Genomic DNA, 26,813 nt, shown 5'->3' on the forward strand with positions numbered 1-26,813 from the left:
CAGCAGTTAAAATCCTGCAATATTGGGACTGGCTCCCCATTTCTGCAGAATGTTGAGGGATAACCTCTATAGCATCTACAATGGTCAGAGCAGGGTTCTGTTACAGATTCAACTAATATTAAAGTTAGAGAAGATAGGCGTCTTCAATGCATCAAAGCATTTAAGTATCAATGTTATTTTAAAAGTAATGTTTTTTAAAAAATTGTTTTTCTCTTTTTGTGTCATTTAAATAATAAAATGCAATTGTCTTTTGATCCTAAAAAAAATTATTAATTAATAAAAAGGTGGGGGGGGAGAAAACCTGAAGGTGGGTTGTTATGAGTCAGAATCTCCTTGACCATAGTGGGTGGAAGTAGGTTTTTATGTAAGTTAACATATGATTGCTGGAACTGAAGATCAATTTTTAGAACCCAGGTTTGACTATTTGAAGGGAAATTCAGCAGGACACCTCCTCCTGCTTCACTCTGCACGTCCAGTGGTCTAGCCCAAGTTGTATGTGTGTGTGTTACATACACATTGACTCACTAAAAAGTGCAGGGTGTTTTCACAGTCACCACTATTTTGTCATGCTTTCTTTCCAGTTATAAGAAACTCAGTATAAATCTCTATGCATGTTTCTAAAGATACTCTTTATCTAAACTGAAAAAGCAAGCCCATCGCTGTTCTCACTCACAGGATAGAGGAGAACTTCCTTGTCGGTTTCCCCAGGCTGTAAATCTCTATAAAGTGGCTGACGGGTCTGAACCACTGACTCTTTGGTTAGTAGCCAAATGCTTCTAATAGGCACACTCTTCAGCACCATTCTTTGGTCACCAACTGTATCTTGGAAAATTTACCACACCAGGACACAAAAAACCCTTCTTTATTTATTTGTGAAACTATATAGTGTCCTATGGCATAGATGTCTCATATGTTCCAATGTCTTGGAAAAGGTGCAGCTGGAGTTCTCCATGGAAGCAAAGATGACAAAGCTTCATCTCTCATACTCTGGACTTATTGCTAGGAGAGGCAATTCCCTGGTAAAGGATATTATGCTTGGAAGGAGGGAGGGCCAGTGAAAGAGAATTCCCTCATAGAGGTGGATTGACATGGAGACTGCAACAATGGTCTCAAGTGTATCAGAGGGGATGAGAGTGACACAGGATAGGACAGGATTCAGATCTGTTATTCGGAGAGGTGCTGTGAGACATACTTGACTCAATGGCACCTGGGAACAATGACATGCTAATGAATGTGTGTGTTGTTGTTATGTCAAGTCACCTGTGACTCATAGTGACCCTATGTACAACAGCCCTAAGCCCTACTCAATCCTGTACCAATCTCACTGTCTCCAGTATACCTACCTCGATTACCTGAGTCACTGAATCAATCCACCTCATAGAGGGTCTTCCTCTCCTGCACAGTCCCTCCACCCTCCCAAGCACGACATCCTTCTCCAAGGATTGGTCCCTCCTTACAACGTGTCCAAAGGATGTCAGACAAAGCTTCAGAATCCTTGCCTCCAAGGAGCAGCCTGGTTTAATCCTATTCAGGATGAACCTGTTCATTTTCTTAGCAGTCCATGATATATTCAATACCCTTCTCCAACACCACAGCTCAAAGGCATCAGTTCTCCTTCTGTCCTCCCTAGTCATTGTTTAGTTCTCTGATGCATAGCAAGTGATTACAAAAGTCATGGCCTGTATCAGGCACACCTTAGTTTCCAGAGTGACACCATTGCTCTTCAGTATTTTGGAGAGGTCCCTAACAGCAGACTTTCCCATCACAATATGTCTTTTAATTTCCTGGCTACTGGTCCCAAGAGTGTTGGCTATGTAGCCAAACAAACTAAAGCTGTTACCAATCTCAATCTCTTCACCATCCATTCTGATGCTGTTCTTTGGTCCAGTGGTAAGAATCTCTGTCTTCTTGATATTGAGCTTCAATCCTTACTGAAGGCTTCAGTCCCTGACCTTCTGCAGCAAGCACTTCAGGTCCTCCTCAGTTTCCGCAAGCAGGGTTGTGTCATCTGCATAACACACATTATTGATGAATCTTCCCCCAATCTTGATGCCACACTTCTCCTCATAGATCTCAGCCTCCTGGATAATCTGTTCTGCATACAGGTTGAAAAGGTATGGAGATAGGACACATCCCTGGCGCACACCCATCCCTATATTGAACCATGCAGTGTTTCCTTGCTCTGTTCTGACAACTGCCTTCTGGTCCAAGTATAAGTTTTGCATTAGCACAATCAAGTGTTCTGGGATTCCCATTCTTCTCAGAGTCAGCCACAGTTTGTGTGATCTACACAGTCCAATGCCTTTGTATAATCAGTGAAACACAGATAGACATTCCTCTGGTACTCCCTGCTTTTAGCCAAGATCCATCTAACACTAGCTACAGTGTCCCTAATATTACCACCCCTTCTAAATTTAGCCTGCACTTCTGGCAATTCTCTGTTTATTTGCTATTCTGATCATTTTTGGATTATCTTCAGCAGACTCTTGCTTGCATGTGATATCAATGATATTGTTCGATAATTTACACACTGTGTTAGATCACCTTTCTTTGGAATGGGAATAAATATAGATCTTTTCCTATCAGTTGGCCAAGTGGTTGTATATTTGCTATTATATTATAAATTGACAACTTCGTACATGCTTCCTGTCCCATATTTAGTAATCTCTTCTATTGTTGTTGTATGTTGTCACGTTAGAACCAATCCATAGCTGGCCCTCCAGTGGGTTTTCAGAGATAGATGATAATCACATAGGAGGAGATTGCCCATCTTTCTACCATAGAACAGCTGGTGGATTTGAACCACATGCCTTCAGGATGGCAACTCAACTCTTACCACTAGGCCACCAGAGCTTCTCATAGAAAGTTAGATTCCTGGGAATGGAATGCATATGTTAAATTATCTATTCAGTAATAATGAATTTATGAGTGCCTCTTGTTTGCAATAGATGTTGTTGTTATATACAGTTGTGTTGGAACACACCCATAGCTGACCCTTCAGCAAGTTTTCAGAGGCAGTAAATTTCATGGGAGGAGATTGACCAGGTTTCTCCTGAGAAGCAACTGGTGGATTCGAACCTCGTGCCTAAGTTAGCAGAGCTCCCTTAGTGCAGAGGATTGTTGTTTGCTGTTCAGCCAGAGTTGACTCATCACTGACCCTCCAGCAGGGTTTCAGAGGTAGCAAATTACACAGGAGGAGATTGCCTTGTTGGTGGATTCGAATCCGTGCCTTGGGTTTGCAGTGCACCTTTTTGCCAGTAGGCCACCAGAGCTCCTGCAGTCGATAGAATTCATTTTTTTAAAAACCCTTTTCTCCATTTATTATGATACTGTTTATTTGTATAGTTGTGCAGCCTTTTGTTTTCTTTTCTTTGAAGCGTAATCTATATTGAAAGCTTTAGTCTAGCTAGAGACATAAAAAATCTTTACGAAGACAACTGTGAAATGACACTCTATGAAACCCAAAGAGAGCTACATAAATGAAAGAATTAATTTTTAATTTTTATAAAATTTGCATAAGGTCAGAGGAATTAAGCTTAAGCCAGAGGTTATCAGCCCTGACTATAAGTAGTCATTATATTTTTGAAAGGTCACTTCATCTCACAAATATCCACATCTATTCAGCAGTTAGCAAGGTTGTAATAGCAATCTATTTTGTTTTAAAGGCACAGGCTCTCAAAGGTTTGATTGCTTCCTACTGAATTTAATTGGGAATCTAAATGGGATGTCTCTGTCAGAGTCTTGGTAAATATTTTCATTGAGAGTCATTGTGAAGGGGGTATTTATTATTAATTTGTTGCACTGGCAGAACTGAATAGAAATATTTTTTAAAACTAAAAAAATTGTTTTAAAGTGATCCCGGCCGCTGTTGAGAGGGCCTGTCCTTGTGAACAAATGCGATTTCCTCCCTGGAGGTCAGCACCGAGGTTTCTTTGGAGTGAGCTCCTTGTCCGTATGTCAGTGTGGTCTGACTGCAGTCCCGGCCCTGGCCAAAGATCCAATGTCACGGTGCTTTATGCTGGGTGCTTCAGCTTAGCCTTGAGGTAGCTATGCGACCAGACTCCAGTGCCTTGACCCTGAGGGCTGTGCAGGTAATTTCATTTGCACTCTGATGACATCTGTTTCCAGAACATCAGCCCCTGAGTACTGAAGCCCTTACCCTGATGCTGGTGGGGAAGGGGGAGCAGGGCAGCAGCCCTAGAGGCTTTGTCGTGGGCTCTCAGCCCTCACTTTGTTCATAACAGACAAATTACTGTCCCCTGGACTAACAGGTGACCAGAAAAACAAAACAAGATGTGAAAGCACGAGCCACTGGATCCTGTGATGAACAAGCACTTTTCTAACTTTCACGGGACGTAATCGTTAGTGCTGGTTGTTGTTTGTTGGTTAGATGCCTCGGAGTCCGTCCAGACTCCTGGTGATCCCACGTGTGACTGCAAAACCCCACAGAGTCCTGCCCGGTTCCTCTCTATCCTCACAATTTCTGCTTCTCTGGAGCCCATTGTTATAGTCACTGTGTCAATCTGCCTCCTTCAGGGTCTTCCTTTGTTTCTCTGACCCTTTACTCTTCTAACCTTGAAGTCTTTTATGAGGGGCTGGGTCTTTCTGAGAATATGTCCAAAGTATGGGAGACAATGTTTTTTAGGATCATGCTATCTGTGTGAAGGGTCTTCCTTTGTTTCTCTGACCCTTTACTCTTCAAACCTTGAAGTCTTTTATAAGGGGCTGGGTCTTCCTGAGAATATGTCCAAAGTATGGGAGACAGTGTTTTTTAGGATCATGCTATCTGTGTGTCTTCCAATTTAGTATTTAAGTTAAAAGAAAGGGGAGAGAGTGATGTGTGTGCTTTGAATGTGCTAAGAGGAATCATTTTGGCTCTTGTACTGAAGACAAACAATAATAGCATACCCAAGGGGAAGAATGTCCTGGAGTTGGAATGTTTGTGTTCTCAGTGTAAGATAGAGTAGATGGATCTGCTTCAAGCTGAGAGTCCAGAGCACCACACTCCTTATACAGTCCTGGTACCTTGAGAGCCTCTGGTGAGTACTTAAGAATCACTTTCTTGCTCCTGGAAGCATCCTCCTTTTGTGTTAAGATTTTTTTTCTTTCAAGCTAAAAGTTATTAGTAAATAGAAACAGGATATGTACAGCTGTTCAAAAGAAGAGAGGAAAAAAGAAATTAAAAAAAAAGAAGAGAGGGAGGGGAAGCGCTGGGGCAGGAGAGATTAGTGGATGGATGGATGGATGAGAGGTGAAGAGAGAGATAACGAAGACTCAATGAGATGGGGTTATAAAAGACATTGACCTGTACTCGTAGTTATATAAAACATAATGTATATGCACGGTTTTATTAAATATAATGTACATGAATGGAACACAATGTATATTAATAATTGTTTGTAAACCTATTTTTAAAATTCCAAAAGGGAAACTAAAAGTTAACCTATGATACTGTGCTGGTTTTTTTAACTTTGGGATCATTAGGATGGATTTTTATCTCGGTATTATCTAATTTTGAGGGGCCTCGGTGGCGCAGTGATTAAGGGCTGTGCTGCTAACTGAAAGGGAAGCAGTTTGAACACAGCCGCTGCTCTGTGGGAGAAAGACGAGGCCAGTCACTTTGGTGGAGATTCACAGCCTGGGAAATCCAGCTGGGAGGTTCTGCTCTGTCCTCGGTGATGAGTCACATCTGAGTCAGTGGCCATGGACTTGCCATCTAATTTACGACCTTGTTTTTCTAATTTCTCAGTGAGATGTGGTCTCAATTTAGCATCACTGATGCAGATACTGACTACCACAATTGAACAGGCATTGCATTACTATCCTAAAAGAAATCTGTGAAGTGCAGAAACATAACATTCACAACATGCCCTAGACCCTGTGCATAAAAGCCACAATTTAATTAGCACCTGCAGTGGCTTCTCCACAGGGAGATTTCTAGAAAAGGGAAGGGGGACGTTAAGTTGCTATCAGGATCCTGAAGCAGGATGTTTCCTAAAGCAGATTCTCTTTAACTGGTTGGGTTTCCAGGCTTCTCTTTGACTTGTACACTCTCTGGCTTTTCTTTCAATCTGACGTCTGCCACAACGTTGTTTTTAAAAAGAAAACTGTCATAAAGGGAACAATATTAAGACATTTTTTTTAGCATTCAAACTAAAATCTAGTGTTTCATCTAATGTTTCCCCCTCTTCAGTTCCCATGTAAAGGAGAGGATTACATTTTAATTCCTTTTGTTGTTAGTAGTTTTCTAGTGTATAGGAAGTCCTGGTGGGATAATTGCAGAGAGAAAGACAACCAATCTCCTTCTATTGTGATTTACAGCCTTGGAGACCTGTGGGAGGGTTATTGACGGGAACCAGCTAGAATGCAGTGAGTTTAAGACTTGGGTTTGTTTTGTTTTTTTTTTTTACATTTCCTGTCAATGTGAATTAGCAGTTTGAATACTGGCCAGTTCAGAGGGAAAGTCTATTATTCAAAGATAAGTTCTTTTCTTCCCAGGACTTTTTATCTACAGCATACTATTTTTAATAAAGAGCAAAATACTTTTTACCTATGAATGAGGAAGCAATATCATAGCAGTTTTGGGTGCTGAACATCCCATGGACGGCCAAAAGGACAAACATATGTCTTGGATTTTCATTGCAAGCTTTCAGGTGCTATGCAATGAACTAGGAGGTAGAGCAGATCCTCTAAAAACATTGCTAGAGGGGAGAAAAGTGCAACAGTGAATGACTGGAATTCCAAAATCTCTGTAGATGTTCATTGAAATTAATAATAATAATAATAATAATAATAAAAGAGTTTAAAAAACCCCATTGCTGGAACAATTAACTGGGGTGTCCCAGGAAACCATGACACTAAATGTCCAAATCAAGAAACCATGTCTCGTGAGATTTTTTTTGTTATACCATGACTGCTTCAGAAGGCTTTTCCCCCCATTGTTGTTAATATATCTATCACAGAACTTTTGCCAACTCATCTTTCTACATGTGTGCAATTTATTGACAGCAATTACATTAATTGACAGTGGAACTCTGTGCTATATTTAATAGCACATGTTAATAGTGCTTTATTTCCATTGCTGTTGTTTTAGGTGCCTTCTTGTCCAGTACCACTCATAGTGATCTATGAACAACAGGTCCGAACCCTGTCGTCTCCTACACCATTCTTACAGTCTCTGATGTGCTCAAGCCCATTGCTGTAGTCACTGCATCAATCCATCCGGTTGAAGATCTTCCTCTCATTTGCCAACCCTCCCCCTTTCCATGAATGAGGTCCCTCTCCAACGAATAATCTCTCCTAGCAACATGTCTAAAATAAGTGAGACAAAGGCTCATCATCTTTGCCTCCCAGGAGCACTCTGCCTGTACCTTCTCCAAGACATATCTGTTCTTCTGGCAATCCACAGGATCTTCAGCATTCTTTTCTAACACCACAGTTCAAAGTCATTAACTCTTCTTCGGTTATCCTTATTCATTGTTCAGCTCTTCGATGCATAGCAAGTGACTGAAAAGACCAGGGCCTAAATCAAGTACACATTAGTCCTCTAACTGACATCATTGCTCCTCAGTAATTGGGAGAGGTCCCAGACTGCAGACTTACCAGGTGCAATGTTTCTTGATCCCCTAACTCCTGGTACCATTGCCGTTAGATTCCTCCCCACCCTTTCCACCTCCTTCTTGCCCCATCCTTATACTCATAAATAAGCTTTCTTATCTAAACATTTGCCTTTTTAATGGATTTGAAAACATGTCTCTCTGGATCTTTCTAGATTATTTATGGTAAACAGACATAGGTGCTCGGGCAATCTTCCTTAAATCTCCATTCTTTTTCACTGTGGTCTACTGGTAAAGAGCTTTGCTGACAGCCCAAAGGCCAGTAGTTTAAATGCATCAGCTGCTTCAAGGGAGAAAGATGGGCAGTCTCCTCCTATGTCGCTCATAACCTCTGAGAACTTGCTGGAGAGTCAGCATTCGTCAGCTCTCCCTCAGTAGCACTAGCAACAGGAATAACAATAATTTTAGCAGTGGTCCATAGGGCGTTGCACTGTTAACTCAAAGGTGGTGTCTCTCTGGCAGTTCAAATGAGTTTGCGTTTGAATCAGGAGAACCCTTGTGGCATAATGTATAACACACTGGGTTGCTAACTAACTAACTAACCAACAGTTTGAATCTACTAGCCACTCCGAGGGAGAAAGATGGGCAGTCTTGTTTCAGAAAGTTTTGCAGCCATGGAAATCCAATCAAGGGTTGCCATGACTGGAAACCCACTTGACAGCAATGGGAATCAAAATATAGTCTTTAAAATTATGAGGAGAAAACAGGGAACTTAGAATTAAGAATAGAATAAGAATGTGACCCTCCTTCTTGAAGTAATCAGGAAACAAGGTACAGAAATTGCTATCACAAATGCATATGTGCTCCTTGATTGCTAATACTATCACCTTTAATGTCTGTGTTTGCGTTAGGACTTGCTCAGGGCTGTTGAAGCAAAAGACACACTTGAGAAGGAAGCTAAGGTCTTCCAAGAAAGACTGCTTGCTGGCCAGCGGGTCTGGGATGCCTTGAAGCAGGAGATGAACCACCTGAAGAAAAGCTCTTCTGAGCTGGAGAAGAGTTTGAAGGCCAGTCTGGACAAAGCCGCAGCCTCGCAAAGCCAGTATGACTCATTCAGACAGGAGATCACAGGCCTCCTTCAGGGCAGCTGGGGCGTGACCGGGGCCACGGAAGCTGCCATTCTGGAGAGGATTCGAGACATGAGTGCCCAGGAAGAGAAGAGGAAAAAGGTGAGCGTATGCTGGTTGTTTATAGACTTAAACACAGTAAAATCTTACTCATTTGAGTAGAGCCAATGAATGATGTATCTCAATCAGTAAAATGTCTGATTTTAAAATGGTTTTATTCTTTCCAAATACAGACAGTGTGGTATATGTGAGCCCTTGTGGCTTCATCAGTAGGCAGTTGTGCTGCTAACTCAAAGGCCACGTCTCTCTGGAAGTTCAAATCCACCAGTGTCTCTACAGGAGAAAGATGGACACTATCTTCTCTCCTCTTGAGGACCCAATTGATGGCAAAGAGTTTGAGCTGAGGATATGGGCGGTTAGCCAGTTACAAAGGTGACAGATAACTACAAATGTGGGCTCTAGAGCTCATCTTTCTAGCTCTCTAGCCTTTCCTCTGTTGTTGACTTGATTGCTCAAGGTGACCGTGAGCAGCTTCCTGAGCTCGTGTGTCCTCTTCAGCTGTGAGAGGCCACCATCCCTTCTCTTCAACCTTGAAGTTCAGACGTCACCAAGGCGTAGGAAAGTAATACAGTCCACAGAAGACTAGGTGACACAGCTGCCCTCAACAGGACCTGGAGTGGCACTCCGTCATCGAGCACCCTCATATGTCTGCAGCAGAATCTGTCAGGAACTCCACCTGGTGGGATAAAGGAAGACTATAAATAGCCGCATGTGATCTCAGCTCAGGGTTTACCTGCTGCCAGCACAGCTCAGGTCAGGTCAAGCTTTGTCTATAAGTGTTACTAGTCTAGAAAAATACAACCTGGCAATTTTGAGCCTTTTGGATTTTGGAATTGCAGAGCAGAGTGTAGGGAATTGTGACTGTTTCTGTTTTACTAAGTTATTTGTTTTTTGGGACTACTATAGGAAAACATGTTTGTAATGAACGTCCTTTAGATCCTGTCTGATGAAGATCAGTAATGAACATGAACTATGGTCACTGTCATTTCTCTTATCTCTCCTCCTTGCTTCTTTTTTCCTCTTTGCAATACTTTGGTACCTGAGACAGTTTTAGAGAATTTATTTGGTAAGGAGTTGTGCTACAATCCCAAAGGTACATGGTTCAAGTCCACTAGAAGGATGAGCAGTCTCCTCCAGTGTGATTCACTACCTCTAAAAACCCTCTGGAGGGTCAACTTTGAGTTGATTCTGACTCAAAGGCACACAACAACAACAATAATAACAACAACTTATCAAATAAGGGAGCTCTGGTGGTTTAGTGGTAGGGAGTTGTACTGCCAATCCAAAGGCACATGGTTCAAATCCACCAGCTGCTATGCAGGAGAAAGATGGGAAACCTCCCGTGAAATTTACTGTGTCTAAGAACTCACTGGAGGATTAGCTGTGACTTGTTTCCAACTTGATAGAACAAAACAACAACAGCACTTACCAAGTGAAAGAGCTCTGGTCGTGTGGTTTTTAGGGGATTACATTCCTAATCCAAAGGTAGCACCTCTTTGAGGGTTCAAATCCATCAGTGACTCCAAGGGAAAAAGATGAACAGTCTCCTCCCAGGCAATTTTCAGCCTCTGAAAACCTGCTGGAAGGTCAGCTATGAGTTGGTTCCAACTCAATGGCAATGAGTTTGAGTTTGATTTAACAAATGGAGACAAAGAATTTGATGAACACATATAACTGGTAATTTTGGTATGTTGTCAAGTTGACTACAGACCTCCTAGAGATTGGAGGAGAAAGGCTGTGGAGAATGTCCTGGGGTGTAATCTTTCTGGAAGCAGATCACCAGGTCTTTTTACCTGTTGACTTTGGGCTAGTAGCCAAGTGCTTGACCATTGCACCACTAGGACGCCTTCTGCCTGATGGACACTTGTTTCACTTCATCATCTTGTTGACAGCCATAGTCATTCTCATTTTTTTGGAAAACTTTGCTTTGGCAGAGTCCAACTTCAGCACAGACTATTTAAATGATCATGAATTACAAATGACCAAAGTCCTCATTAATGAGGTTTCAAAGCAGATACTGTCTAAATTCTGTGTATAGTTCTGTTATGAACTGTTACATCTGTTGGTGACTTGCTTGTTCTAAGGGAGAGGATAATGGTTCTTCCTCAACCTCTTTTCTCATGTAGTAATAAAGACCTCAGGGTGATGGTGAAATCAAAGTTCCATTTAGAAATTGCCGTTAGTGATAAAAAATTTAAACCTCATTAAAAAATACTCTGAAATTCCCATATGCTCTTGGAGCAGCGCCTTTGTGGATGTGAAATGTTGATGCACAAGGTTGGCTGACTACACCTGGTTCCTGTGGCAACGTAGGGATGAGAAGACCAGTTGATGCAGAAAAGACTGATGCCTGGTGACCCTGGGGTAGAACCGTGGTCCATAGGACTTTCAAGGGTTGATGTTTGGATTTTTGAAAAGTTGATCACCAGATGATCGCTTCTTCAATGATGCCTATGGTTAGACTTGAACTATCAACCTCCAGTTAGCAGCTGGGCACAGTTACCTGTGTGCATCACTCAGGGACTCCACTATGGGAGTAACTCAGTCTTTCTCTTGATTCTGTTCATATATAGGTACAAGATTCAGGGGTGAGTCGGGGAAATGAGTGGCAGCTGGGAGAAACGCCATTCAGTAATTTTCCTTGAATAGTAATAGAAGTACTAATAGAAGTACTATCTCATCGTGCGACTTTTCTATTTTTCCAAGTCTTTACCTACAACTATTTTAATTCCAGAAAGTGAAACACGGTATAAAATTGTCAAGCATGATATATCTGTTTATTTTTCCAAAGCAAAGTGATGTGAATTGGTTAAACTGGCTGTGCCTCCCCCAACTCCCCATAAAAATTAGAATGATTCAGAGTCTTTTTAGGGCCTTTTGTCTGCTTTTTCTATCCTGTAATTTTTTTTTCAATAGCGTGCTCGATGTTCAAAAAAGCCTGAAATCAAGCTGTAGCGGGTGTCTTGTGTGACTCATCTTCAAGTAAAATCAGGAGCAAATGGATTTCGTGTATTGTCTTAGAAAGGATTTGGAAGAATGGGAGCTTTACGAGTTGATGAATCTGCTTGTTGAGGAGGCTGGGTTCTCCCGGCCAGCTGGCACGGCCCGATCCGCAGGCAATGCGGTGTAATGGGAGGTGAAGGCTGAAGGCCAGGGCAGGCTGGCCAGCATCTTCTCCACTTGATGGTGACTCTTCTTTAATGAACACTGTTTTTCTCGTTTACCCCATTTACTATCCCTTTTCACACGCCACTATTTGGAATCCACAGTAGGAAGCAGGACACCGGCTACACTTTTTCAACAAGGCATTTCTCCGAGGGTCTTGTTTCTCAGCTGATGGCAGAATTCAGTTTCCTTTTGAAAGGTTCTTTCGTATCTCGTAGTTGGGCGTCTCAGCCTTGGTCCTGTTGATATTTGGGCCAACTGCTAAGCTGTTGCTGTTTGTGGCTGCCGTTGGCCTTGCATTGGTTTGACTTGTGGTGACCCTGTATGTTCAGGGAAGGACTCTAAGGTATTCAAGGCTGTGACCTTTTACAAGCAGATCTCCAGGCCTGTCTCCTGAGACACCTCTGGGTGGATTCCAACTGCCAACCTTTTGGATACCATTAAAACACTTTCATGTATATGCCAGCCAGGGCTTCCCTTGCTGACCTCTGGACCAGACAGTCCCTCATTGTGGGGGACTGACCTATATATTGTGAATGTTTCACAGCGTTGCCGACGTCTACACCCCAGATTCTCGAAGCTTCCCATTTCAATGCTTGATAACTAAAATCGGATACAGATTCTGTCACATTTCCTCTAGGGACAAATTTCCCTCCAATTAAACCACTGTCTTATTAATTGAAAACCACAATGTTCTTGCACAAGAATTATTTCAACAGTTCAGTTTTCATTTAGCATTTTGAGGCCATTTCCTCCCCTGTTTTTAGATGTTTGCTAACTGTCAAATCATCTGAATGAGGATGAATTACGTGTAGTGAGGACAAGATGATGTCTCATTTCCACGCCCTTCTTAAATGAAAGGTAAAGGAGTACAGCTTTAGAACCACTTATCCAGGTAGCTTTGTTCTGGTTTGTTTGTGGTTTTGCTTTTTGTTCCTCTTTAACACAGAAAGAGCTTGGTTTTCCTCTGTGGGGGTGTTTTGTAGTTGGGGACAGGGTCTAGGTGAGTTCTGGGGACCTAGCCTGGTGCCCTTAGGCCCTGAAATGTTCCTCCGTGATCTCCCAGATTAGATTGAATTGTATCCTCCCAAATATATCTTCAGGAGCTCCGATAGTTTGCGAAATAGATGTGAAACTGTGAAATATGTGATATTGGCTAGAAATTAGAATCCACCAGCTTCCCATTGTGAGAAAGTTGAACAATTTCCTCTTCTAAGGATGCATAGCCAAGAGTTAGAATGGATTGGACAGCAGAGGGTTAAACATGTTTTGAAGTCCTAACCCCTCCCTATTTTGTTGTGTTGTTAGGTGCCCTCAAGTCCAGTATGACTCATAGAGACCCTGTGAACAAAAGATCTGAACCCTACTCTGTCCTGCACCATCCTCACACTTCCTGACAGATGAGCCCATTGCAGTAGTCACTGTGTCAATTCAACTAGTTGAGGGTCTTCCTCTCCTTCACTGACCCTCCACCCTTCCCAGTATCATGTCCAACAGGCCCAAAGTATGTGAAGCGAAGCCTCATCATTCTTGCCTCCGAAGACTAATCCAGCTGCATCTTCTCCAAGACGTGCCTGTTTGTTCTCTTGGCCGTCCATTGGATGTTCAATGCTCTTCTCCAACACTACAGCTCAAAGGCGTCAGTTCTTCTTCTATCATCCCTATGCATTGTCCAGCTCTCAGATGCATACCAAGGGATGGGAAGGACTGTGGCCCAAGTCAGATGTACCTTAATCCTCAAACTGACATCATTACTCCTTGATAACTTGGAGAGGTTCCTAATTGCAGATTTTCACAGTACAGTGCATCTCCTTATTTGCTGACTGCTGGTACCATGGTTGTTAATTGTGGATCCAAGTAAGATAAAGCTGTTGACAGTTTGAATCTCCTCTCCATTCCTCATGATGCTGCCTATTGGTCCCTCTCTATACATGTGGATATAATCCCCTTTGGGAATTTTAGTTTTTGTCTTTAATAATTAATTAAAATTAAAAAAAGACATCAATTTGAGTTTCTTTTTGTGCCATTTGGTGACCCTGATGACATCCCCGAGGTGCACAACCTTTCTTGCCCTCTTTTCCTGAGTTGTTCAGCTCTTAGTAAAATAAATTTGCTTTCCTAAGACTCCTACCTAATCTTTTCAGGTGTTGTCAATGAAATCTATATAGTACTATCTTAAATGTAAACAGAATACGATGACTTTGTGATTGTGGCATAGTTTGTAGGGAGCCGTACAGCTAAGTCCAAGTCGGCAGTGCGTCTCTGACAGTTCGAACCCACCAGTGGTCCCCTGGGAGGGAGATGGGCAGTTACCTCCCGTGGTATTTATAGTCTCTCGAAAACTCACTGGCAAGGAGTTATTTAATTTTTTTTTAAATAAGAAAATTCACTGGTGGGCCATCTGTTCCAGTCTATTCAGATTCTGTGACCATGAATTTGACTCTAACTTTAAGTGAGCCTAATGAACACAGTAGGACTCTAGAGTTTACAAGGCAGTCTGACATACCTTGGACATGTTGCCAGAGAGGGACCAGTCCTTGGATAGAAGAAGACCCTAGATGACATAGATTGACTCAGTTACTGGGGTAGTAGGAGTATGTATGTTAGAGACAATGAAATTGATTCAGAATAGAGCAGGGTTCAGAGCTGGTGTACATAGTGTTGCTGTGAGTAGGTGTCAATGGCATATATCAACAACAACAACAATGACAAATCTTGACAACACTAATGACAGAAGGCAGAGCAATTGATGATATCAAGAATGCCATCCATGAAGAAAGCAAAATGCCATTTAAAAGACAGGAATACAAGTTCAAAAAGGTTATCAAAAGACTTGCATTCACCCTCAACATCCATGGTAACAGCAGTCAGAAAGTCAAAAGATGTGTTACATTGGGGAAATCTGCTCTCAAGGACCTTTTTAAAGGCTTAAAGAGCAAGGACGTCAGTTTAAAGACCAAGATGCACCTGACTCAAGCCATGGCCTTTTCAGTCACTTTGTATGCATCTGAGAGTCAGACAACAAAAAAAGAAGACTAGAGAAGAACCGATGCCTTTGGATGACAGTTCTGGAGAAGTGTATTGACTAGACCATGGACTGCGGAAGGAAACAAACAACTGGCTTGAAGAAAGTGTAACCAAAGTGCTCTTTGGAGGCAAAGCTGGTGAAACTTTATCCCACATGCTTAGGGTTGGTTTTTAGGAGGTTTCAGGTTTTAGGAAAAGATATTGTGCTGGGGAAGCAGAGCATCTGTGAAACAGAAAGCTCCCCAGTAAGACGGATCGACGTGGTGAATACAATAATATGCTTGATCATGGTGGAAACTGTGAGGATGGCACGGTGTAGGCCAAGGTTCACAAAGTCATTACTTCATGACTAAATCTTTGTCATAAACTTGATGACACCTAACTATAACAGCAATAACGTACTTTTTATCCCCTATGGAGCAGTAGTTGGATTCAAACCACTAACCTTTCAGATAAGAGCTGAATATTTAAGCTCCTGTACCATCAGACCTTCTTGTTACTGTTGGTAGGTGCCGTCAAGTCAACTCTTGTTGTTGCTGTGATGTGCTGTCAAGTCACCTGTGAGTCATAGCAACCCGATGTACAATAGTTCTGAAGACAGCCCTTTCCTGAGCCATTTTCACTGACTCAGACACGTACCCCATTGCCCTAGTTACTGGATCAATCCATCTCATCTGGGGTTTTCCTCTCCTGCGCTGTCCCTCCACCTTTCAAAGTATGATGTTCTTCTCTAAAGATTGGTTCCTTCTGGCCGCACACTCAAAGTATGTGAGACGTAGCTTGAAAAGCCTAGCCTCCAAGGAGAAACTTGGTTTCACCCTCTCTAAGACAGACCTATTTGTTTTCTAGGTAGTCCATAGTATGTTCAAGATTCTTCTCCAGCACCACAACTTGAAGACATCGATTCTTCTCTGTCACCCTTAGTCATTGTCAAGCTCTCTGATGAATAGCAAGTAATTACAAAGACCATGGTCTGGATCAGGAGCATCTTAGTCTCTAGACTGACATTGTTGTTTCTCAGTACTCTGGAAAGGCCCCTGACAGCAGATTTTGTTGTTGTTGTTGTTCTGTGCCGTCGAGTTGCTTGCGACTCATAGCGATCCTATGTACAACAGTCCTAAACTCTGCTCTGTCCGGTGCCAATCACACCGTCTCCGATACACCCATCCCGATTACCCCAGTCACTGAATCAATCCGCCTCATAGGGGCCCTTCCCCTCCTGTGCTGTCCCTCCACCCTACCAAGCATGATGTCCCTCTCCAAGGACCTGTCCCTCCTTGAAACATGTCCAAAGTATGTTAGATGGAGCATTAGAATCCTTGCCTCCAAGGAACAGCCCAGTTTGACCCTTTCCAGGATGAATCTGTTTGTTTTCCTAGCAGTCCATGGTATACTCAATACTCTTCTCCAGCACCACAGCTCAAAGGCATCAGTTCTCTTTCTATTCTTCTTGGTCATTATCCAACTCTCTGATGCATAACAAGTGAGAGCAAAGACCATGGCCTGTATCAGACGCACCTTAGTCTCCAGAGAGATACCATTGCTCTTCAGTACTTTGGAGAGGTCCCTAACAGCAGACTTTCCCATCGCAATACATCTTTTAATTTCCTGGCTACAGGTGCAGAGAGTGTTGACTGTGGAGCCAAGCAAACTAAAGCTGTGAACAATCTCAATCTCTTCACCATCCATCCTGATGCTGCCAGTTGTTCCAGTGGTGAGAATCTTTGTCTTCTTGACATTGAGCCTCAATCCATATTGGATGCTGTAGTCCTTGACCCTCTGCAGCAAGCACTTCAGGTCCTCCTCAGTTTCAGCAAGCAGGGTTGTATCATCTGCATATCACAGATTGTTGATAGAGCTTCCACTGATCTTGACCCCACATTCCTCCTCATATAGCCCAGCCTCCCGGATAATCTGTTCTGCATATAGGTTGAAAAGGTATGGAGACAGGACACATCCCTGGCGTACGCCCTTCCCAATTTTGAACCATGCAGTGTTTCCCTGCTCTGTTCTGAAAACTGCCTCCTGGTCCAAGTATCTGTTTCACATAAACACAGTCAAGTGTTCTGGGATTCCTATTCTCCTCAAGGTTAACTTGAATTTGTTGTGATCTACACAGTCAAATGCCTTTGTATAGTCAATGAAACACAGATAGATATCCTTTGTTAGTTACTCTTTGCTTTCTGCCAAGATTCATCTGACATGGGCGATAATGTCTCTAGTGCTACACCCTCTTCTAGACCCAGCTTGTATTTCTGGTAGTTCTCCTGTAATTTCTTGATAATCTTCAGCAGGATTTTGCTTGTGTGTGATATGCAGGACATTGTACGGGTCATCTTTTGTTTGGAATGGCAATAAGTATGGATCTCTTTCAGTCAGTTGGCCAGGTAGTTTTCCTCGGCACAACCTGGTGAGCACATTCAGGACAGCATGTTTGTTGAAGTATATCAATTGGCATTCTATCTATTTCTGGGGCTTTATATTTTTCCAAGTCCTTCAGAGCAGCCCACACGTCCTCATTCCTCACCATTGCCTCTTGATCATATGTTGTTTCTTAAACTTCTTCTGTGTCAGCCAGTTCTCTTTGGTACAGTGACTCAGTGTACTCCTCCTATCTTCTTTTAGTACTTCCTGGATCATTCAAGATTCTGCCCATAGCATACTCAAGTATTGCAACTTAAGGCTTGAATGTATTCCTTAGTTCCTCTAGTTTAAGAAATGCTGAACAAGTGCAGCCCTTTTGATCTGCTGACTCCAGTTCAGTCAGCCATGAATGGTGCATTGGAAACTTGCCCTTCCCATCCCGCGCCATGGTCACAATCCCCACCATGCTCCTTCCTCTGTCACAGTCCTCTACTGGGAGGAGGCAGCTGTTCCCCAGTCATATTTTCAGTGCCTTCCAATCTGAGGGCCTCATCTTCTGACACTATTTCGAACAATGCTTTTCTTTTATCATCAAGTTTTCAAAAGACTGTCAGTTCAGAAGTGGTTGACCAGTCTAATTGTTAGTTTGTCTTAGTCTCTGGAACTCTCCTGAAACCTGCCCATCATAAGTGGCCCTCCTGGTATTTGAAATACTGGGGGCATAACTTCCAGTGTCATAGCCAGTAGCAAGGAAAACTGAGAGAGGAGCAGTGGGCCAAGGATCTTTAGACAGATCTTAAAAAGCACACTGCTCAAGCTGAATGGTTTTTAGTCATCAAGCTAAAGAATTATTATTATTTTTTTTAAGTCAAGGGAAATGTTTACTATAAGGTTTAGAGAGAATATTTTAGGGCAGGAGTTTGAAGCAGTCATCTAACCTTGATGTCTAAGTTCCATGAGATTTTGAAATTCTGTTCTGAATTGTTTCCCCCTTCTGATCAGGATTCCTTTATAGTCATTGATGAGAATGTTGAGCAATGGTAACTGGACACCATCCAGCTCATGTCAAAGGAAGCAGAGACAAGGGTTTTCTTTATTCTGTTGGTAAGGCCATCCCAGGAATCACTTTTGAGATGTAAGGTACAGGGACAAGGAAGAACAAACTGTGGAAGATAGAAACAAATGTAAGACTCATCTGGCGACCAATAAATGTTGGAGTTACAGAAACTGAGAAAAGAATCTTACTCTGGAGCCAACAGAAAGAGGACCTTTACCTAGAACGTATGCACTGAATTTGAACTGCTAAATAGTTTTCTGTTCTTTAAAATGACCCACCTGAGGAAGTTCTGTTATAGCAGTACTAAGAAAGTAAGGTGGATATGTTTCCCTTATTCTTCTGTCTCCCAAACCAGACACTTTCCCAGAAGCACCAGCAGACTTCCACTGACTCTTCATTGTCCAAAATGATGTCCCATGGCCACTGCTGACCATGGTGGCATCTTAGAAGAGTGATTATTTAGTTTATAGCTTGGCCAGCCTCCCTAGTTAACTTGTACAGAGGCAGAAGGGGTAAGATTGGTCAGTTAACAGTTATTGACCAGGAGGACACATTATGGTCCTGATACCTGGTAACTTTTTGATTGTTTTCCCAGGTGACAATTCTAACTTGACATGATAATTGGAAAATGATTGTTTGTAACCAAAAAGCCACTGGTCCTTAAGTGACCCAAGTAGCTTTCTGTTCAATTTAGTACTTTTCTGGGGGGCAGGGTGGGCTCCTATTTGGTTTAATCTCAAGGCAACAATACTTCTCTGGAGAAATCAATAGTTACTAGGCCTTGAGAAGTGAATGAACTCCTTTAAGGTGTAATGACTATATTTCAAAAACCAAGCCACTTTCTCTCCAAGGAGAGTTTGTCTTAGTGTCCGTGTTCATTTAGAAAAACTGGGATATATATTCTTCATGTGTTATTATGCCATTCCCAGCATCTCAGTGTTAACACACGGTTGTATTAGGCAGGGCTATCCAGAGAAACACAACCAACAGGATTGAGATATATATATATATGTGTGTGTGTGTGTGTGTAGATAGAGACAGAGACAGAGACACGGTTATATCCGTATCAATGTACATCCCTCAGAGACACGGTTATATCCGTATCAATGTACATCTCTCAGGAAGATCTGGTGACACGGTCCTGTGGCAGTTGCACTGTTAGCCCAAAGGTCATGCCTTTCTGAGCGTTCAAACCCGCTAGCTGCTCTTTGCGAAAAGAGTGAACAATGTCCTCTTGTGCACTTACTGCCTCGGAAACCCAAAGCAATCAGCCGTGAGTCAATTTCAACTTGATGGCAATAACTTGTCTCTGTTTGTTATTTCTCCTTATGTTGTTGTTGTGTAGCATTGAGTCAGAACTGACCCACAGCTGACGCTCTGGTGGATTTTCAGAGGCAGTTTATTGCACAGGCAAAGACTGCCCATCCTTCTCCTGTGGAGCAGCTGGTGGGTTTGAACCATGTGCCTTCAGGATTCCAGCGCGCCTTCTTACCGTAGACTCCTAGAGCTCCCGCTATTTATATTTACACATACGTACATATGTATATTTATATGCAGATACGTGTGTGTATACACATCTGCACTCATACATAGAGAAACGTTTTAAGGAGGACTTCCCAGCAGTCTTGACTCTGGAATCCGTGTGCTGTGTGGCAGGCAGGATTGCTCTGTTACAGTCTTCAGGTAGAATTCTTTTCTCTTTGAGAAACTATGGTTTGTTCTTGGGTTGTGTTTTTTTTTTTGTTCCCTTAAGACCTTCAGTATTTGAATGAAATCTCCCACCCCACAATGTAGATAGAGGGTGATCATGTTTACTTAATTCACTGCAGTCAAGTCAGAATCGACTCACAGCTGACACGTCAGTGGATTTTCAGAGACTAAACCACACAGGAGGAAACGGCTCATCTTTCTCCTGAGGAGCAGCTGGTGTACTTGAACTTCACAACTTTGGGTTGGCAGTGCAACGCCTTCCCCACTAGGTCAAGTGTTAAGTCGGTAGGAATACTTTTACAGCAACATCTAATGTTTCACCAGGTACCTGGGTAACGTGGCCCAGGCAAGTCGATGCACAAAATTAACCATCACAAGGTCATTATCATTACCTCGGGCCAAGTTCTTGCTCATCTTCAGAATGGAGTCTTCACTGGTGGGCACTATGGGAGGCTGTGCTTTCCCCTCGTCAGGCCTGCGGGTGCTGGCTGCCTCTGTGTGCTCACACGCAGAGTCTGTCTCTCCTGTTGAGGTTGTGTTTTCTCTCTCTTTGGTTCCATATTCTTTGCTGGACCAACTACAGTTCAAGAGCAATGCTGTGGCCTTCACAGATACACTGACTTGCTGTTTGAAGTCCAGTGGGAAAACAGAACACTTATTGTGCAGAAACTTAGTCTACTGACATAAATCTTCTGAGGAGTCTATCTAGACAACGACATTTATCAGAAGTAATTATTATACACTGGGTAGGACAGGGTTCAGATCTGTGGCTCAAACTATGAGTCAAACTCAATAGCACCTAACAATAACAACAACATTATTATAGATATTAAAACAACAATTACCTAAAACTGGTAATCTCAGAAAATGATCAGTTTATATTTTCTACCGTGGTGGCTTTCATGTTGCTATCACACTGGAAGCTATAGAACCGGTGTTTTGAATACTAGCAGGATCACGCAAAGTAACAGGTTTCAGAGGACCTTTCAGACTAAGACAAGAAAGAAAGGCCTAGTGATCTTTGGAAAAGTAGCCCCTGAAAATCCTATGCATCACAGGAGAACACTGTCAGATAGACTACTGGGAACCCTCAAAGCATACAGTGGACACACAAATACCAACCGCCTGTGAAGTAGGTGTAAGACCAGGCGACGGGCTCTTTGGTTGTATGTGGGGTCCATATGAGCTGGAGCTGCCTCTATGGTCACTGAAATGAAACAGCAAAAATAAAAAAGTTTTTCCTTCCTTATAAACATGGAGAACTAAATTTTTGTGAGTTTTTGAATGCAGTCGCTATAACGGTAAAGAATGTGCCGGGAAGATGCTTAAAATACACTTACACAAAAGCAAAGATAGGAAATGATATACACAGTGCCTCATCTCAGCTCTGACTTAACAGTACACAGAAAACCTCCAAAACCACTCTGTCTTCAGTTGATTCAGACTCACTGTGACCCTACAGGACTGCATAGGGCCCCCCTGGAGGGCTCCCCCATAGGGTTTCCCCTGTAGGGCTCCCCCAGAGGGCTTCCCTGTAGGGCTCTGGAGACTGGAAAGTTTATCAGCACCCTCCCTCACCCTTCTGCAGAGGAGCTGCAGGATTCAAAGGCATAACTTTCTGGTTAACAGTATAATGCTTAACTCACTATACCATCAAGCTGCCTTTGTGCATAAAAAGCTGTCATTCATTAATTAGTGTTACCTTTGGGCTGTGGCATCTTAGGTGACTATTTTTGGCTCATTTGCATTTATTTGTGTTTTCACGGACTATGTATGACTTTTCTCATGATTTTGATGTGGAATTCCTCTGATTTATCCCTAGTTGTTCAAAATCTGAGCTCTGAGGGTAACTCAGAACAAATCTTGCGTTCTCTTCCACAAAATAACTTTTCAAAAGATGTGAAGACGGCTAGACTGTCTTGTAGAGGAGCTCCGGTGGCCTTGCTGCTAATGCAAAGTTTAGTGGTTTGAAACCACTGCAGAAAGACACGGCAGTTTGCGTCCACACACGTTAAAAACCCACGTTGATGAGGTTGTGAACCTCTGTGGAAGGAGACTGCCCGTCATTCCCCTTGGTGGTTTCACACCACTGACCTTTTGGTGAGCCGCCTGATACGTCACTCCCTGACAGGGCTGATCTATGAGGCAGTCCTACTCTTCCACAGTGTCTCTGTGGGTCAGGACCAACTGGATGCCAATGGGTTTAGTTTTAGAATGTCTTCTTGCTTTAACCGGGGCTGTTGATCGAGAAAAGCAGTCTTGGTTTTGGGTCCCCTGCACCCTGCCCCTCAACATAGGCTATAAATCTGAAAGGACTTAAAAGTTTCCATTTCTGGGAAAATGGTACCGTAGCAGGATGAAGATCTTTACTGTCCTTTCTTTATCCTCTTCCAAAACAATCCAGCAAAACAAAACAAACTCATCACTCCAAACATGGTGGTTGTATTAAACCCAACATTTTTTTATGGACTGGAGTTATGAAACCCATGTGTGTGTTCTCGAAGTGTCCCTGAGCTCCTTGATGAGTGTTGGCAGCTCCTGCTTTAAGGAGACGGTGACAAAGAAAAGAAGAACTTCAGGGAAGACCTGGGAGGACTGGGCAAGTCAGGCGAGCTGTGAATAACCCTGAGGTCTCTCTCAGATGATCTGATGGCTGGAAGAGGAGGTAGCAATCAGGTCCTCCTGCCTCTTCCAACTGTTATGCAGCCAACGGTAGATTTGAATCATCAACCTTTCTATTAGCAGGTGAGCCATTAACCATTGTACAACCAGGGCTTCTAGCTTATACCATGCCTCTCACCCATTCAGAGTTATTATAATAAAGGAATTTTGACTCTTAAAATGCTGAGAACGTAGAATATTATTACACACTTTTATGTGGCATGTAGTACATATTTGATACTCAACAGAAAGAAGAAGATAGGAAAAAAGAGAGCTTAAAAAAAGAAAATCTATTTCAACACTAGAATGTCTCATAGAACTTTTAAGTTACTCATTAGATTAATTCATTATATAACCTTTAATCAAATTTATGTGGGGGAAAGTTTCTTTGGGGATAGATATTTTTGTAGAATTTTAAAAGTCTTTTTTTTTTTCTCCTCCTAAACTCTTTTTCCAACTAAGCTTTCAAACTCTAAAATCATGGCAATTTTGGAGGTAAGTAAATGTTAGCTGTAAATGTTGATCACTTAGCCTGCTTAAGGAATGATATAAAAATTAAATGAATGCAGAATTCCTTTAACCCGAGGCAAATGCTACTATCGATGACTTACTTTTCCATTTCCTTTTGACAAAGAATCTGCAAGGGAGTCTTATAAATAGTTATGCTGCCCGAGCCCCGCACTAGATTTTAACACCTTGTTGCATCTAAAACAAGGCTTATCCTTGCTCTGTTTCTCTGTGTTCCCAGATGGTCTCCCAGCTTGAAGCCCAAATAGCTAAGCTTGTTGAACAGTTGGGGAAGGAGACCAAACTGCACCAGAAGGCTCTCCAGAGAGCCCAGAAGGCAGAGACGAAGCTGGAGGTGCTTCAGGGTCAGCTGGCACACCTGGAAGGGGAGCTGGTTTCTGGAGATTTTTTGCGAGACAACTTGAATTTTGAAAAACAAAAAGTAATAACCGAGGGCATGCCCAAGGGTGGAAGCTTCCTCTTGGTTGTATCATTTTATCAGACAACAGTTTGGATTGTACAAGATTTAGATTGATTAATCTCTGGCATGAACACATTTTGAGGAGCAATGAGCATTATTTTGGATCTCTTTCTGTGACTTCCTTGATTCAAATTAATTTGATTAAACTCAATACCTATGATGGGGGAAAGCCTGAAGGTTGGGGGCTAAGGTATGAATAATACCCAGTTTCTGATCTCAAATGACTTATCATGAAACAGAAGTCAGGCATTACAATATTTGCTTGAGGGAAATTGGAAGAATCTGGTGTGAAAAAGAATGTATTTAAATTTTGTAAATAAACTAGTATAATTTTTTAAAAAAGAAATGCATATACATGCACACACACACCCCCCCCCCCTATATAATGAAAATCTATCCTTTATCTCCCTAATAAAGCTTCACATAAAAAATCTGGGAAAACCCCCAACTTGCTTGTGTGACTCTATTAGATGTGCTGTAATAGAGGAAGTGAACAAATAGACCATTCAGTGAGAGCAGTGCTCCCTCCTGGAGAAGATGAAGAGTCTTCGTTCCCGACGGCTGGCTGCTGTAACAAAAGAACCCACTACTGGGTAGCTTTTAAGAACTGAAGTTTACAAGCCCATTTGGAGGCTGATGTCTGAGGTCAGATCAGGACTGTGATCCTTCTGTTGACTCTGTTGTTCATTCCATCCAGTTGGAACATACTCAGAGCTTCAGAGTTTTTTGAATCTTCAACATGAGATTTTCTGAGGCTGTAATTATACAGGAGGAGATTGTCTGGCTCTAGGGAAGATCTTTCCTTGCCTCTTTTGGCTTTTTGGTGGTGGTGGTGGTGGTGGTTAAGTGCCATAGAATCACCTAAAACTCATAGTGGCTCTATGAACAACAGATCTGAACTTGACCTATATCCTGCACCTTCCTTACCGTGATGTGCTCAAGTCCTTTGCTCACTGTGTCCATCTCGTTGAGGGTCTTCCTCTCTTTCTCTTACCCTCCATCTTCCCTGGCATGATGCCCTTTTCTAAGGACTGGCCCCTTCTGACAGTATGCCCAGAGTATATGAGATGAAGTTTCCACATCCTTAGGAGCTAAGGAGCTCTCTGGTTGTACATCTTCCAAGATATACACGTTTGTTCTTCTAGCAATGCATGAGATATTCAATATTCTTCTCTAACACTGCAACTCAAAGACATTGAATCTCCTTCTGTCATCCTTAGTCACTGTTGAACTATAAGAAGCATAGGAATTAAGAAAAAAGATTACTTGGATCAGATACACCTTAGTCTTTAAACTGATATCCTTGCTTTTTAGAACTTTGGAGAGGTCCTGGACAACATGTCCAGAACAATATAGCATGTCTTTTTTTATTTAAATACAATTTTTATTTTATTTTTCTTTTTAGTCACAAAGTTCATATACATTGTTTTTAACACTGGATCTTTCCCATTTTCTTTAGCCTCCACCCATTAAATTGTGCAAACCTATGATTACCTTTTGATCTGCATCTCTCTTATTGCCAGTGATTTCGAGCATTTCTTCATGTGTCTGTTGGCCAACTGAATGTCTTCCTCTGTGAAAAGTCTTTCCATGTCTTTTGCCCATTTTGTAATTGGGTTATCGGTCTTTTTCTTGTAGAGGCAGTGTAGGATTCTGTAAACTTTTGATATGAGACCCTTGTCTGAAATAGTATTGCCAAATGTTTCCTAGTCAGTCAGTTTTCTTTTCACTCTATTGGAGAATGTTTTTCATGCACAGAAGGTTTTAATCTTTAGAAAGCCCCATTGATCAATTTTATGCTTTTCAGATTGTATATTTCTGGCTTTATTTGGCAGTGTCTTCATACCATAGACTAGGCTGTCTAAGCTTGATCCTAATTTCTCTCTCATGGACTTCAGGATTTGGGGCTTTACTCCCAGGTCTCTGATCCACTTTGAGCTGCTTTTTGTGTATGGTGTGAGGTGTGGATCCTGGTTAAGCTTTCTGCCAGTAGCAGTCCAGTTTTGCCAGCACCATTCATTGAAGAGGTTGTACGTCTCCCCATTTGATAGATTTTATATCCTTGTCGAATATCAGTTGACCATAGGTAGCTGGGTCCATTTCTGGGTTCTCAATTCTGTTCTATTGGCCTATGTACTGGTCATTGTACCAGTACCATGCTGTTGGGTTGCTACTGCTACGTAGTAGGTTTTGAAGTCAGGAACTGCTATGCCTCCATCTTCATTTTTGTGTTTCAGAAGTACTTTGCTTATTTGGAGTCTCTTGCCTCTCCCAATAAACTCGGCGATTTCCCTTTCAATCCCCTGAAAAATGAATTTGGTATCTGTACCTTTTTTAAAATAATCTTTAACGAGATTTTACCTGTATGTTTTGTTAACGTTATTGTTTGATAATGTCCACATTCTATTAAATTGCCTTTTTTTTTTTTGAATGGGAACAAATATGGCTCTTTTCCAGGTAGGTGGCCTGGTATCTGTCTTCCAAATTCTTGGCTTAGACTGGTAAACCCATCTAGGGCTGCATCAGTTTGTTGAAACATGTCAATTGAGAGTCCATTGATTCCGGGGCCTTATTTTTTAACCAATGATTCAGTGCATCTTGAACTTCTTCCTTCGTGACCATGGTTCTTGATCTCATGCTACATCCCATAATTTTTCGGTGTTGGCCAATTCTTTTTGGTCGAGTGATTCTGTGTTTCCCCTCCATCTTCTTTAAATGCTTCCTGTGTCATACAAGACTTTGCCCACGGAATCCTTCAGTAAGGCAGTTCTAGACATGAATTTGTTTTTGAGATTTTTCAGTCTGAGAAATGTCATCCATGTACTTTCCTTTTGGTTTTCTAACTCCAGCTGTTGGCACATTTCGTTATAATACTTAACATTATCTTCACTCTCTGGAGCTACCCTTTGAAAGGTTCTTACTTCAGAATTTCTGATCTTTTTTTTTGGCCTCTGCGCCTTCTAGTGCAGTTTTCAGAGTTGATTCTATCATCCCTTTTGATCTTTTCTTTCTCTCTTTATAATGAACTTTTGCTTCCTTCTGCTTTTTGTAGCTCATGGCAGTTCTTGGTGTTCCTTTGATTGTAGAAAAGAATTTGA

General features: G+C 42.1%; 1 protein-coding gene across 1 annotated transcript in view; it reads left to right on the forward strand.

The window, feature by feature from the left end:
• The window catches only part of CCDC170 (coiled-coil domain containing 170), a 159,795-nt gene that overhangs the window by 93,126 nt on the left and 39,856 nt on the right, over positions 1-26,813 (forward strand). The window contains exons 6-7 of the mRNA XM_006882803.1: positions 8,468-8,785; positions 23,476-23,676. Coding sequence (XP_006882865.1) covers positions 8,468-8,785; positions 23,476-23,676 — 519 coding nt within the window. The remainder of the gene's footprint in view (positions 1-8,467; positions 8,786-23,475; positions 23,677-26,813) is intronic.

Source organism: Elephantulus edwardii, unplaced genomic scaffold (assembly GCF_000299155.1).
Source record: "Elephantulus edwardii isolate Elephantulus edwardi_28Jun2011 unplaced genomic scaffold, EleEdw1.0 scaffold00024, whole genome shotgun sequence".
NCBI lineage: Eukaryota > Metazoa > Chordata > Mammalia > Macroscelidea > Macroscelididae > Elephantulus > Elephantulus edwardii.